We start from the raw sequence: 16,139 nt of genomic DNA, 5'->3' as shown, positions 1-16,139 counted from the left end.
TTCCAGAAGATTCTCATTTAAATTTGAGATTTGTATTCTCATTTTACAGTAATAAAATTGAGAGATGTTATGTGACTTACCTAAATTAATGCCACAAGTAAGTGACAACTTGGATTCAACTCCCATCTAACTTCAAAGGCCATACTTTTTAAAATACTGTTACATCTCTTGCCATTTTTCATTATATTCCTTACAGTTCTTGGTCTTAAGTGGGATTTTAAGGTAGTTGGGCACTGGGAACAGAATTTTGTATTATGGAGTAATTGGAGGTTAAACTGTGAAGATAATAAAGGATAATTGTTGTGTGATAGAAAAATTAAGCTATGAAAAATCTGTTTTTAACTTTCCATTTTCTTTTTATCTTTGGTTATCTGCAGATAAAGGCCCTACTCTAGACCATATAGGATTCTTCTTTATAATGGATTCATCATGGTGATTGTATTTTTTTTAGCTAATTTAGTACATTTTTCATACACTAATGGTGTGCTTTCTCTAGAGGAGAAAAAAAGACCTATTTTTCTCAAATTATAATTTGGAGGTAGTGACAGAAATAAGGACAGAGGAATACTAATAAAATTAATAATTGTTTATTTAGCATTTTACTAACTCAAGAATTGGGGGCAATCTGGAAGGCAGCTTCTCTTATTTCTCTTATCTCTTCTTTTCCTCCCCAAAACTTTAATCATCCTTTACTATATTCACATTTTAGGGTTATGTACTTTTGGAAAGTGGGTATTGTGGGAAGCTATAAAGAACTTTGAAGACATTGATGATTTGTAAGATCGATTACTCTAGTTTTACTTAGAACTTTCAGGGGAGAAATGGAAGTCCTTTAGTTCCACTTGGGGCTTTTTCCTTGGTCCGTGAAAGTGTGATGCCTCTGATTTTCATTTTAACATTTTTCATTCCTGTGCATACTGGAAACGTATTTATTGTTGGTAAAATTGTATATTTCATCCTCCACCACAAATACCAAAGGTGATAATGATTTTTGAGAGCACAGGAAAAAGTTTTTCATGTGTCGATTTGTAATTAATTTTAGTTTGGGGGCAAAACTAACTTCAGAAAAATATGAAAAACAATCCCAAATGTAAAAGGTTATGAAATAAACCTACTAATTAGAATATTTTAAGTGCATAAAATAAGTTTTTAATCTTATGTTATTAAAAGATTAATTAGAAGTCATGAAATCTTTAAAACTTGGGTTTTAAGATACATGTTTTCAGTTCTTAACATTCTGTATTAATACAAACTAGTAGAGAAAATGTAAAATGCTATCTTCTTGTTGGAGGCTTGGGGGGAGGAAGCCAAGGACCTTAAAACAGTAATTCTTACATTGTACATCCAGTAAGCAAGCTTAAGAAGGTAGGTTTGAAAGCAAAAAGTTTACTCTTGAAATATTGCAAGGCTTTTTTTTCATAAAAGTGGTTATATTGTGTTACTTAGGTAAAAATATGAAATCCTAACCAAAAAAAATGAAAACATAACTTGTAAATTAAGGACTTAGGTTTTTAACCATTGAGAGAGAAAATTTACCATATTAGGAATATAGACTTGGACCAGTAAGGTACTAGTATAGATTAGATAATGTAAGTGGAGAGCTCGTTTGTAGACAGGTACTTTTGAACATTAATGTGAATCCCACTGGAGATTTTTCTAAATCATTTAAGGTCACCATTGACTCAGAATGGATTGAGAAATTGAAATGATACTGTAGATGTGAAAGGACTTTGAGATATGTAAATTGCAAAATAAATAGATATAGATAAATTTAAAATAAGTCTGTTTTGAAAAGTAGGTAGTTGCCACTGAAGTAACTAAAAAGTTTAAACTAAGCAACTTAAATTGAAGAAGGCATTAGATGATTCTAGTGAGGCATTTAGGCTTTAGTAACTTTTAATGGAAAAGGAAATTAGATGCTTAGAGTTTTCACCATCTCGGTGGATGGAATAGTATTTCAGTTAACCAGAACAGCCAAGTTGTTGCAGTTTAAGTGAGAGCTTATATCCTAAATGACTTTTAATGATCCTGAGTTTTCTGTTTATATGGATAGAACTCACTGTTTATATGGATAGAACTCATGTAATATGGGGGTATAGTATAGCAGTGTTCATCTGCAGATGAATAGTCTTATCACTTTGGACCTAACTTACATGAAGTTGGCAAATATAAAATAGGTGTCTGCTATTTTTTTCTAAACATTCTAATAAAGTTAACAAGCCATTGTAGTGTTGTTCAAAGTGGTGTTATTTCATTAAAAACAATGAAGTGAAAATTTGTTAGTTTTTTTGTTTTAAATATTCTTAAAACTGGCTAATTAAATTCTAGAAAAGCACAGGCTATTATTTTTACTAGAGCAGAAAATCAAGTTTATTAAAGAGGGGGTTTCAAAATTTTTTATAGATAATACTTTAAAATAGGCTTTTTTCTTGCTGATATAACTAACATTTATTTTCTGTTTATTTTTAAGACGAGCAAAAATCAAATTAAAGTAGATCTTGTAGATGAGAATTTTACAGAATTAAGAGGAGAAATAGCAGGACCTCCAGACACACCATATGAAGGCAAGTACTTTTTTCTGTATCAAAATATTGTGCGTATTAGAACTTATCTGAAACATTAAATCAGAATAATCTTAAGCATCTATAAACTACATGGAAGATAACTTCATTTGGCTTAGGATATTACAACATTTAATAATAAATTTAGATATTTATATAGATGGATTTTTCTTACTGAATTTTAGCTGATTTTTTTTCTTTCCCCAATATAGATTTAGTGGAGCCAAGTTACAGTTATACAGGTTAGAATTTAGCAGTAGAAAACATCTAGCATGTTAAGCCTCAAATATATGGACTATATAGATGCTCAGTTACCCTTCATATGGTATCTATAACAAACCTTGCCTTAAATTTCTGATAAAAATTTTTTTTTAAAAGCTCCTCTCCCTTGTTTGTCATTTAGCATTTCATTCATTCATATGTCTTCACACAGGCTATATTCCAGATATTTAATTTTCTTTATTCAGGAAAGCTTTGAGTTATCGTTTTAAGACGGAGAAAAGAAAGGAGGCAACTTTGTTGAACTTTGTGTTCACAAACTAAGTTTGTAGCTACTTTAGACTAATTGGGTGGTAAGATATAGAAACAAGCTTTATAGCTTTTTATTTCCTCATTAGGCAAATCTTCAGTAATGAATATTATTGTAATTTTGGGTTATGTAGCATAACCAAGGTTCTTGCATATAATAGGCATTCAAATATATGCTTAGTAGAAATCATAATAACAGAATTTGTGGTAATAGAGCTTTATATGCATTTTCTCATTGAATCCTTAAATCTTATGAGGTAAGTAGTTATCACTGATTCATAGATGAAGAAATTTAAGCTCAGAGAAATTAAGTGCCTTGTTTAAGGTCACACATCTAAGTGGCACAGCTGGAATTTGAGTCCTAATAGCCTTTGACTTCAAAGCCAATGTTTCCAATTACTCTGCTTCTGAATAAATGAGGATTGACTGAATATTGGAAATGGTGGTTATGTCTACTCTGAGGTGGTTCTATAATTCTGTAATGAACAGATAAAAGTTATCAGAAAAGTCCAATAGTCTAGAATATCTTTGTTTTCATTTAAATTTTTAAAGATCCTAGAACGTCTTTAGCATATTCTACTAAATCTTAAATGATAAAATTCTATTTACTGTTTTATAGTTCATATGAGCCATTTCTTGAAATCCTTTAGTATTATATTGTTTATTGAGTGCCTCCTATATGCCAGGCCTTGTCTGGATACTTTGATGGCTGCTGTTCACTTAGTCCTTTTGACAATTCATTAGATGGAAAAAAGATCTTTAGTTATCTTATAAAAATCAAGTTCTTAGTAGTAGATATTGTATGGAATGATACACTAACTTCTTAAAAGCAGGCATTATGAATATTCTTGAATCTTTTTTAGGTTTAGATGTATTTTTAAAAAACAGTATGGCAGTAGCATTATCATTCTAGGACTCTTTCAGCAAACTGGTATTTATAAACAAAGCACCTCCTGAACTAAAGCTAGGTAGGCAGAAAAGTAGACAAATTTTAAAAAATTGGATAGTACTCATTTGAAAGATAATTGAGTTATTTTTTTTGATACTTGAGTTATAAATGTACTATATTCTTTATTAATTAGAAACAAGTTTGGTCATATTTAAGTGTTTATTTCTGCTGCTGCCACTAAATAAGATATTAATGTTTGATAATACTAATTGTTTTTGTTTTGATAAGCCTAGTTTCAATATGCTTTTTGAGTATAAATCATATTCTTTTTATCATAAATAAAATGATTGTTGAGAAGTTCATTTTATTTAGGAAAAGCACTATTGAAGGGCATATAAACTAAGGTACTTTTTTTTGAAACATGAACATGAGAAGTATTTGATATTTATTGCGGGTTCTTGCTAGTTTTTGAGAATTTTTTTGTTGTTTTTTTAAATCTCATAGCCAAGGCAAGTGTTTTCATGTGTAATGTTAAACTGGTTATAATTATTAACTAATGAGGAAACTATTTTATGTGTGTTACAAGTAATCAAATTGAAAAGCAGAACACCCATGTTAAAATTACCATATTGCACATACTATACTTAAATCTATTTTCTTCTTTTGCTATAATAGTGGCAAAGGAACAGTTTAGTTCTTGAACCTTTCTTCCTAACAGTTGTTTTGAATTTATGGAATAGTTGATATTTAAAAAAATTCCATCCCTTCCCTATCTTCTTTTTAGATGAAGTTAAAGATTATAAGTTTTTAATATTAAAAAGCTATTCTTTAAAAAGAAATGATTTATAGTGAAAACTTATGAGTAATATAGTTATAAAGCTCTCTTAGTTGTGTTGCTCTGATGTATATATATATATATATCAAATAATGCTATGGTTAATGTTACAGTGGTTATATATTGAGAGTTGTCAGATAATAAGGCAAGATAGAGCATATTGATAGATGGTATTAATAGCATGTGGAGCAAAAATAGGATTGGGGGGACTCTAGGGTCCAACATTACTTAGATAGTATCTCTGGACTCTCACACTGCTAACAAGAAATTGTTTTGAGCATCCAAGAAGGAAGAACTTTATATGAAAGTTTATAGAGACAGTAATCTTAGAATTTATCAGAAAAAGTAAGATTCTTAGAAAGGAAAAAGAACCTATGTAATACTTAGGCCAAACTTCTATTTGAAGCTAGCAGTTATAACTCTAAACAAAAACAGGTGTATCCATATACACAAAATTTTCTCCGGTATTCTTCTTTTACCTATCCCTTCCTTCCTTCCTTCCTTTTCTTCCTTTTCTTCCTTTTCTTTCTTTTCTTTTTTTTCTTTTCTTTTCCTACTTTCCTATTTTCCTACTTTCCTTTATTTTGATTTCACTATTGCTGTATGCTCTGATTTAGGCATCTAGTTCAACTCATGCATCAGTCATTGTGCGATACCATTAAAAAGAATTAGCAAGAAAATAAGAATTGGAACCAAAAAGGGCTTGAAAAAAGTGGTACCAAGTGAATTGTTCTTTTGTTTTTCTCCCAGGTCCACATTCATGTATTCCTAACAATGGAGGGAGGTGGATTTGAGAGAACCCAGGATATACTGAGAGTTGAATTATGAAATTATGAAGTTAATGCTAATGCATACTTTTATTTTATTTTACTTTTATTATGGAAAGTGTTATATATAGAAGACAAATGGTATAATGAATCTTTGGTGTGCTCATCATCTAGCTTTAATAACTATCACCTTAAGGCCAGTCTTTGATCTCATCCATCCCTTTATTATTTTGAAGCAAATCCTAGGCATAGTTTCATATGTGTTTCAGTAGGACAGTTTTATTTGTTCCGTTTTGGAATAGTGTGTATTCTCTGTTAATGAATCATAAAATCTTAGGATTAGAAGGTTCCTTGAAGTTAGAATTCAAATCCACCCTCTCATCCAATGGAAGACTTTCCCCTTCAGAGTTTCCCTGAGTGACAGTTATCTTCCCCTTGAATTACCCAGTTACGGGATGCTAGATAAACTTCTTTAAAAATATGTATTTGGCTGCTAGTTGCTCACGATAACTTCAAAACAGAATGTTGCCTTCTCTTTACATATTATTGGCAAGAACAACCTCTTTGTTTTTGTTTTTTAAGGATTTTATTTATTTATTCATGAGAGACACACAGAGAGAGAGAGGCAGAGACACAGGCAGGGGAAGAAGCAGGTTCCATGCAGGGAACCTGATGCAGGACTCGATCCTGGGACTCCAGGATCACTCCCTGGGCCGAAGGCAGGCGCTAAACTGCTGAGCCACCCAGGGATCCCAAAAAACAACCTCTTTGTAAAGTGTTTCTTTTTGTATACCTGTTGAGAGGACGATAATAGGGTTTTTTGGTTTTATTTTGTTTTGTTTTTATCTTTATGCCTACCTGGTATTGTTGAACTTTATTTTAAAAATTTTAACAAGAAGTGTTGGCCTTTAATTTTGGGCACAAGTTAAAAGTTTGGAGGCATTTTTGTATTTGAGAGAAACGAGCTAGAAGTAGATTTTTCCGGTTTATGACATAACCATATGTACTTTTTTTCTGTACCATCTATGCCTTTATACTTCTTGTGTTCTTTATGTCTTTTTATTCTTTCTGTGTTTTCTGTTACTTAGCGACTCTTCTCAGTGTGAACTAGAGGAAACAAAAGGAGACGGAACCTGTATTAATTGTCCCAGTGACGCATTGCATTGTCTTTGGATTTAATGTATTTATCTATCTCTAGCTCTGTTATTCACTGATAAACTGATATAGTTGTGTAAAATGGCTATATGTTTTAAATAACTTCTAAATGAAAAACTAGTGTTTTTATATTTACTTTTTGAATTTCAACTTTTAAATGAATTTGTTGTAATTGAATATAAAATAGTACATGGTTTGAAAAGCTATTTCACTATGTTTGGCTTCACATATTTGGGGTGAGTAGCCTTCTTAACTTTCTGTTTTCCCCATTTTTTAGGAGGAAGATATCAGCTAGAGATAAAAATACCAGAAACATATCCATTTAATCCCCCTAAGGTATTGTAAGCCTATTTTTTGTGCATGAACTTCTAAAATTTTTTTCCCATTTGATTTATATTTTAGTGCTTATTAAGATTACAGCTTTTTGAATTGTTGTCTTAGAATTTAGTATGGACAAGATTTCAGGTAATGGCAGATGGTTTGCTTCTGGAATTAGAATGAAAAGCAAGCTTACTCAGAAGCATCTAGTAATGGCTATAGACAGGAATAGGATTTTCATCTGACAATGGCTTAAATTCTAGGTCTGGAAAAATTTGCAATGTTCCCAAATTTAGAGAATCCTTATACAAATTCTTACTTGCCTCGAAAAAGTTTTGTTTTTTTTGTTTGTTTGTTTGTTTTCTTTTAGGGAAGAGTATATTCTGAATTCATTCAATAGTTATTTGAGTACTATGTGCCAATGTAGTGATAAATAAGACTTACACTGTCCTTGCTTTCATGGAGCTCACATTCTAGCAGGAAAAAAATCATGAATAAATAATCGCAACAGAGAAATATTAAAAGAGGAAATGGAATGCCCTAGATCATGTATAACAAGAAGACCTAACCTAAACTTTCTCACTGAATAGCTTCCTTTATGTCTTTAATTTTGCTATTATCACTTTAGGCTAATTCAGCTTTATTATGTTCCTGTTTTGCCTATTAATTTAATCCATCTTTGCCATTCCTATTCATTCCTTGCAGTGCTGTTTTGTAAGTCTTCCTAAGGTGCAGTTTTGATGTTTTTCTTTCTTTGTTAATAAAGTCTAAACTCCTTAGCTGGGCATTTAAAACCTCCTACAGCCTGACCCAAGTTGTCCTTTCGATCCTAATTTTTTACCACCTCTACCCAAAACATAGATCTCATTTTCCAGTCTAGACTATTTGCTGTTTGTAGATGTTGCTTACTATTTCATACTTTTCTCTCATTTTCACTGGAGTCATTATCTGTATCACTTAAAATTCTAGATTCTTTTTGAGTTCTAGGTAAAGTATCACCTTTCATGTTAAGCTGTATCCACTAAATTGTTCCTCTTCACTAACATTTTATATAATTTATATACAATTGCCTTTGTGAACAATGCAGAGGTTAGGTACACTGACTTCCCTGTGCCTTAGAAATCCACATATAACTTTTGACTCCCCAAAATCTTAACTACTAGTAGCCTATTGTCATCCAGAAACCTTACCAATAACAAAGTCAGTTAACATATATTTTGAAAAAAAAAAAAACATATTTTGTATATATATTGTATACTTTATTTTTATAATAAAAGCTAGAGAAAAAAATACTAAAAACATAAAGAGGAAATCCATTTATAGTACTATACTGTATCAAAAAAATCCATATATAAGTTGACCAATGCAGTTCAAACCCATACCGTTTGAGGGTCAACTATGGTACCAACTCAAGTACAGTACCAATTAATGAGGTGAAGGATCATGTATTATACGTCTTTGCATTTTCTGTGGCTCCTTGAGTGTCCTTGAGCATCTGATAGCAGTGACTCAGAAAATGTTCTGGAATTCATTCAGTCTATTGGTTTTTTTCCCATTTAAGAATAGGCATAGTAGGGATCCCTGGGTGGCGCAGCGGTTTGGCACCTGCCTTTGGCCCAGGGCGCGATCCTGGAGACCCGGGATCGAATCCCACATCGGGCTCCCAGTGCATGGAGCCTGCTTCTCCCTCTGCCTATATCTCTGCCTCTCTCTCTCTCTCTCTCTCTGTGACTATCATAAATAAATAAAAATTAAAAAAAAAAAAAAAAAAGAATAGGCATAGTAATGGAAGTTCCAGGGTGCATTGGGATCATCTGTTGGTTGGAGTGTCTCTTATTCTGTATCTTATGTACATCTATTTTCTATAGTACCCATTTGATTTTTTTAAATTGTTGTAAAATACACATAACAGAAAATTTACCATTTTAACCATTTCTAACTGTGTCATTCAGTGGTATTGAATACAGTCATATGCAATCATCAGCACTATCCATCTCCAGAACTTTTTCATCTTACCTAATTAAACAGTAACTTCCCCTACTCCATGCCCCAGCTCTGTAACCATTGTTCTACTTTTTCTGTATGAATTTGATTACGTACCTCAATTAAGTGGAATCACACAATATTTGTCCTTTTGTATTTAGTTTATCCATATTGCAGCATGTATCTGAATTTCATTCTTTTTTAAGGTTAAATTGTAGTCAGTGTTCATATATGCCATGTTATCCATCCAACCGTCAAGGGGACATTTTGGTTGTTTACCTTTTTAGCTGGTTGATTCTTTTTTTCCTATTATAAAAGTAGTTTGGGGGTGCATGGGTGGCCCAGTCAGTTAAGCATCTGACTATTGATTTTGGCTCATGTCATGATCTCAGGGTCGTGGGGATCAAGTCTCCATGTTGGGCTCCTCCATGCTGGGCATGGAGCCTGCTTAAGATTCTCTCCCTTCCCACAGGAGATAATAAAATTACTTGTGCAAAGGTGGAAAAAAAAAAAGATTCTCTCCCTCTGTTCCTCTCTTCTCTTTCTAAAATAAATAAATATACATTTGAGGGGAAAAAATAGTTTGTGCTTTGATAGAAATTTGAGAGTTACATAGTGAATTATAAAAAAAAAGAGAACATTTTTCAACATGACATTTAGAGATGACCACTATTGATCTGTTACCTTGTATCTGTGACTTAATTTTTATCCTCCTCTTGGTTTCCCTCCACTGGATTCAGTCTAGGTTTCAGTGTTATCATTGGAATGAATACTCACTTGAGGATAGTTTAATTGTTTGAATACCATAAATTTAACAAAGGAAAATTTTAAATGATGGGACCCAGTGGGCACTACTTTTTTGATCCTGATAAGGAAGGAGTGAGGGCAAAATCTCTAAAATAGTGAATATGACTCCACTAAGAACAAGAGCAGTCCACCAAAGTTCAAATCTACTTCAGTCATTTAACTGGCTTTATATATATATTTTTTAGTGATCTCTATACCCAATGTAGAACTCAAACTTTGTATCCCAAGATCAAGAGCTGCATGCTCCAACTGAGCCAGCCAACACCCTGGCTTTATAATTTTAGGCAAGCTGTATCACTGCTGTGTGCCCTAGTTGCCCTATCTATAAAATCCTCGTTTAGGATTATAAAGATTAAAGGAATTAATCCATGGACAAATTATTACAATAATTCTATGAAACTTTTTTTCACATATTTAATATTTCCAAAATCAAGATATACCTTTCAGTGATGACGTGTCATAATTTAATTTGCAGTTTTTTTTCTTAGGGTACATAAAGTAATGGTGTATTAATTCATGGTATCTGAGATTTAATGAAATAGTAAAGCTTTTTTTTTCTTTAAATGATTTTATTTATTCATGAGACTCAGAGAGAGAGGCGGAGACATAGGCAGAGGGAAAAGCAGGCTCCCTGCAGGGAGACCCAAACGGTACTTAATCCCGGGACTCCAGGGTCACGACCTGAACCCAAGGCAGACACTCAACCACTGAGCCACCCAGGTGTCCCTGAAATAGTAATACTTATAACTGCCTATGTAGAGTAAGCATTATGTAAATATTAGCACTAACCAGTGACTACCACTCTAAAAGGTCCTTCCTTGAAGTAGTCTGTTGACTTCCTTCTGTGACATCATTTGAGAATACAGCATTGATACTTATATTTCCTGTATAAATTGAAATTCTTGTTCATTGCTGGTGAGAATGTAAAATGTTGGCGCTGTTTGGAACATAGTTTGATCAAAATGGTAAACATAGAGGGTTTTTTTTTTTTTTTAAGATTTTATTTATTTATTCATGAGAGACACAGGCAGAGAGAGAGAGGCAGAGACATAGGCAGAGGGAGAAGCAGGCTCCATGCAGGGAGCCCGACATGGGACTCGATCCCAGGTCTCCAGGATCATGCCCTGGACTGAAGGCGGTGCTAAATCACTGAGCCACCCAGGCTGCCCCAACATAGAGTTACTTTTTGACCTATCAATTCTACTTGGTTATCTACCTAGTAGAAATGAAAACATGTCCACACAACAACTTGGTACACAAATGTTTATACTGGCAGTATTCATAATGGCCAAAAAGTGGAAATGACATAAATCTCCATCAACTGAATGGATAAAGTGTGGTAGATACATACCATGGAATATTATTTGGTTATAAAAACAAATGAAGTACTGATAATGTGGTATAAGATAGGTGAGCTTTGCAAACATCATGCTACATGAAAGGAGCCAGACACAAAAGGCCACATATTGTAAGATTTCATTTATATGAAACATTGGAAGAAGCAAATCCAGAGAGTCAAAAATTAGGTCAGTGGTTGCTTAACACTGGGGCTCTGTGAAGGAATGGGGAGTTACTGCTGATGGTTACACAGTTTGCTCTGTGAATATACTGAAAACCATCATGGAGTTGTGCACTTTAAATGGATGAATTATGATCTCTCAGTGAAAGTGTTTAAACATTTCCCTTTGTAATCTTATATAGCTCCAAAGTGATTACATAGCCCTGGCTCTTTTTCAAGACTTGATATTTTATTTAATCAATTTTTTTTTCATTTGTTTTTTAAAAGGTGTTATTTATTTATTTATGAGAGACAGAGAGAGGCAGAGACACAGGCCTAGTGAGAAGCAGGCTCCCTGCGGGGAGCCTGGTGTAGGACTCAATCCCTTGTAATATAAAAATAGAACTGTTGCTCTTCAGGCCACTACTATCCTAATTCCAGACATTCCATATTGAGGTAGCTTCAAGATTTAGAAAAGTCTTCCTTTAATCATTCTTTTTTTTTTTTTTTTTTAAATCTTTTTTTTGAATACTTTTTTAAATTTTTTATTTATTTATGATAGCCACAGAGAGAGAGAGAGAGGCAGAGACATAGGCAGAGGGAGAAGCAGGCTCCATGCACCGGGAGCCTGATGTGGGATTCGATCCCGGGTCTCCAGGATCGCACCCTGGGCCAAAGGCAGGCGCTAAACCACTGTGCCACCCAGGGATCCCTCCTTTAATCATTCTAATGTGTCTCCCTCTGCCTTCAACTAATTAACCTTAGTTATAATTTAGTATTCTTTTAAATATGATATTCATCCCATTTATGGCATTAAGCTTTTGCAGTAAATGTTAATGAACATAATATAAATATATTCTAGATATGTATTACATTGATAAGAATTTTTACTGATTAGTAAATATAATGGAAAAGGTGGGGAGTATTTGTAAATTTCTTGTAAAGACATTGTGTTCATATATGTTTAGTATGTAGGCTCAAGTTTAATTTTAAGCTTCATGAGATAAAAGTATTGAAGGTAGTTGATTATATTCTCTTACTTCTGTGCAACTAAAATTGTACAAGATTGATTGAAACTTACATTGATAACAGTGGTCACAGAGTATTTCCTGTTTATTATTCTGTAGTATATTATTAACCTGAAGAGCAGAATGTTTGCTTCTAGACAGAGAAGATGTATCTTTGAGTCAGCTGAATATAGTGTAGAAGGAATTTAATCAATGCATACAACCAGTTTTATTTCTAAGGTGAATTATAATAAACTATTAATGAAAAACTCATTAAAATAGGAAAACTGTAGCTCTATGATTTGTCCAGTATGTATTAGAGGTTAGGTTGTGAATTTTCCTGTTTTTTTTCTTGATATTATAAACGTAGTTGTATATGTCAAAATTTTTTTTTTAAGATTTTATTTATTTATGAAAGACACAGAAACAGAGACATAGGCAGAGGGAGAAGCAGGCTTCCTGAGGGGAGTCTGATGTGGGACTGACTCAGTCCCGGATCTCAGGATCACGCCCTGGGCCAAAGGCAGGGACTCAACCACTGAGCCACCCAGGCGTCCCTATATGTGAAATTGAGTATAAATACCATTTTTTAAAGATTTTTTAAAAAAGGTTTTATTTATTCATGAGAGACATAGAGAGTAAGGCAGAAACACAGGCAGAGGGCTCCCAGGGAGCCCAACGTGGGACTCGATCCTGGATCCCGGGGTCACGCCCCGAGCCAAAGGCAGCCGCTCAACCACTGAGCCACCCCAGGCGTCCCTAAATACCATTGCTAATAACTTTTAATGTATCTGCTCATCTGTATACACATATTTAAAATAGCAGTTTTTTTTGTACAATAAGTTTAGTTAAGGCTGGTTTAATATCATAACATCCTTGAGTTTTAAGGTTGAAACCGGAAATTCATGTGGGAGTGTGAGCTCACGTTACCGTGAAATAGTTCCTGAAATGTTTGAACTAAAGAGTGAATGAATAGGATATTGTCCTCCAGGAGGAGATAAGATTAGTGATGACCTCAGTATTGGTGTGCCAGTATAGATAATAATAGTCTCTTTCCTTCATTTTGGTCTGGTAACACTATGTACATGGTGTTAAGATTTACTTCTATTCCTTGAGTGCCCCTCAAAAGTAATGAGGTGTTCTGAAGTTACCCAGATGGCGCCATTAGTTTCATTTGTGAAAATAAGGAAGCTTGAATTATAATTAGTAAGTCGTCTTAATACTATATTTTGTACCTGTTTTTTAATCAATGTCAACTATGACTGAAGTAGGTTATAAATGTCATTGAATTCTTACTTACTCTTATGTTTCACCCCTTCCAAGTTTTTTTTTATTCTACATTTTTGTTGATATACAACAGAGGTGTTAGCACTATGAGAGAAAGTGACAAATACAGTAGATATTAATTGGGTTTGGAATAATAGGACAAAATTCTGAGACACATGTGGATACCACTAGTGATATTAAGGCTTGAGAAAGAGAAAGACATGAAAAATCTAAGAAATGAGGTAGTTGATACAGAATAACAAAAGAGGAATGGGAGATAAAGAGTGGTTGATCACAGAAAAAACTAAGATAATTATATCTTATATCCATACTAGTGGATAATGGAGTGTCCTCTTGAAAATTTTTTTATTACATCATTTACAAGTTCAAAGGTGTCTATTCCTAAAACTATAGATTCATACAAAGTAACAAAGTAGTTTAAAAATTTTCTTGATCCTGCATATGTGCATATTTGTTTTCATATAGATCCTATAGAGATCATGTATTAAAAGACTGTTCTTTAAAAATCAAGACATCAAAAAAAATAAAATAAAATAAAAATCAAGACATCTTGGATCACTTGCATATCCCATAAACCTTCTAATGACTTAAGTAGTAATTTAAAATTCTTGGGGCCTCTAGCTGGCTCAGTCAGTGTAACATGTGCCTGTTTATCTCAGGGTTGTGAGTTGGAACCCCATGTTGAGTGTAGATGTTACTTAAAAAAACTTTTCAAAAAATGAAATAAAATTCTTTTTCCAATGTTGAAAAGATTAAACCAATTTTCATTTTTTTTTTTTTTTTTTTTAGGTTTTATTTATTTATTCATGAAAAGAGAGGCAGAGACATAGAGAGAGAAGCAGGCTCCCTGCAAGGGCATCATGCCCTGAGCCAAAGGCAAATGCTCAACCACTGAGCCTCCCAGCAGGCATCCCCAATTTTCATTTTAAAGTCACAAAATAAAAATAAAAATAAAAATAAAATAAAATAAAATAAAATAAAATAAAATAAAATAAAATAAAATAAATAAAAAAATAAAATAAATAAAAAATAAATAAAAATAAAAAATAAAAAAATAAAGTCACAAAATGCTGTAGTGTCCTTGAGTTACTGAGATTATGTCCTTGAGATTATGGCATATGGTTATTTTATATCTTTATGCTTTAAACTCAATGAATGGTAGAAATTAAGATATGGATATTGTGGTTATATCTGTTATGAAGAGATATTTGTTGTACATATGCCATTTTTGCCTTTCTTCGATCTGCTCTATATTTGAGAGGCATGCTGGTTAGCTGTGTAATAGGTTTGTTATAATGTTGATAGCATATTCATTGAGTGTGAGATACTTTAGATACTTGGGATGCTCTAGTAAGCAGGATATATACTCAGCCTTTTAGGGAAGGCCAGACATAAAAGGTAGAGATCATAGAAGTGTCACCAATATGATGACATAGGAAAATACAGGGTGCTATGAGAACAGATAGGAAGAAGTGATATGGAAACTAAAAATTGAAGGATTAAATAGGAGTTAACCCGAAGAGGGCATCAAGATGTGTTATTGAGAGAAGAAACAGATATAAAAGACCCAAGGCAAAAAAAAAAAAAAGTTTTTTTTAAGATGATTTGAGATATAGGCTAGGGGTCAGTTTAAGGGTGCAGGCTTATGTAAAGGGAATGAGCAGTCATTCAGGGGCCTTAAGTAGGGTAATAAGTCAGTTATACTTTAAAGTATCCTCTTGGTTTCAATGTCGAAAATGGATTGAAGGAAGCAGAACTGAAGGTATTAAAGTCTGTAAACTGTTCAGTAACCCAAGTATACAGTGATGGTCTTGTTTAATGAGTTGGTGATTCTGTGGATGAAGTGGATATCTTTGAAAGCAGTAAAATTATTCTAAGAATTAAAAAGGATCAAGGAATGAAAAAATTCCATCAATTTTAGGTGTTTTGAAGTAATTGGTAACTTGAAATGTTTTTTTAGCATATAAGTTAGTAATTAGGTAGGGAAGTAGTAACAGGTAGTATAGACAAATCGAGTCACAAGGAGTGAAAGCCATCTGCTTAGCTTCTTTCCATAAATGTCTTAGATTTGGAGCACATATTGACGAGTTAATTTTTGTAGAGTACTTACTTGACTTGGGGCACCTGGGTGGCTTAGTTGGTTAAGCATCTGACTTTCAGGTCTTAATCTCAGTATGGTGAGGTCAGGCCCTAATTGGGCTTCACGCTGGGCATGGAGCCTACTTTAAAAAAAAAAAAAAAAAAAAAGACATTGCTTGACTTGTAGTAATTAATCTATTAATTGTAAAGGAGTTTTGACTCAAATGACTGTTATATGTGTCAGATATAAAAATAATAGTAACAGGTTCCCCCCCAAAATAATAATTGTAATTGGTCCTTCAAACGCTCATAAGTAAGAACTGATGGACTCGATCAATTTCATTTCAAGGTGATCTGTTAGAGTTAGCATTTTCACTTTGTTGGCTTCTTATTCATCCATGCTAAGACAAATAGGTGATTAGAGA

The 16,139-nt window shown here is 33.1% G+C and overlaps 1 protein-coding gene across 7 annotated transcripts in view; it reads left to right on the top strand.

Moving 5' to 3' along the window:
* UBE2K (ubiquitin conjugating enzyme E2 K) overlaps nucleotides 1-16,139 on the top strand; it is a 68,132-nt gene that overhangs the window by 32,206 nt on the left and 19,787 nt on the right. For 4 of the 7 annotated variants that reach the window (XR_012021522.1, XR_012021517.1, XM_072807197.1 and 1 more), the window contains exon 2: nucleotides 7,013-7,071. The exons of 1 other annotated variant lie outside the window; for it this stretch is intronic. Coding sequence is in view for 2 of the 6 variants with exons in the window: in XM_072807171.1 (XP_072663272.1) it covers nucleotides 430-432; nucleotides 2,471-2,564; nucleotides 7,013-7,071 (156 nt within the window). In the remaining 4 variants the exon portion in view is untranslated. Of the gene's footprint in view, nucleotides 1-380; nucleotides 433-2,470; nucleotides 2,565-7,012; nucleotides 7,072-16,139 lie in introns of those variants that run through there. 2 more of the 7 variants (XM_072807171.1, XM_072807162.1) reach the window with 2 other exon arrangements.

The sequence above is a fragment of the Canis lupus genome, chromosome 2 (assembly GCF_048164855.1).
Source record: "Canis lupus baileyi chromosome 2, mCanLup2.hap1, whole genome shotgun sequence".
NCBI classification, from domain to species: Eukaryota; Metazoa; Chordata; class Mammalia; order Carnivora; family Canidae; genus Canis; species Canis lupus.
Note: the sequence above shows the minus strand (reverse complement) of the source record. Positions and strands in the feature narration are given on the sequence as shown.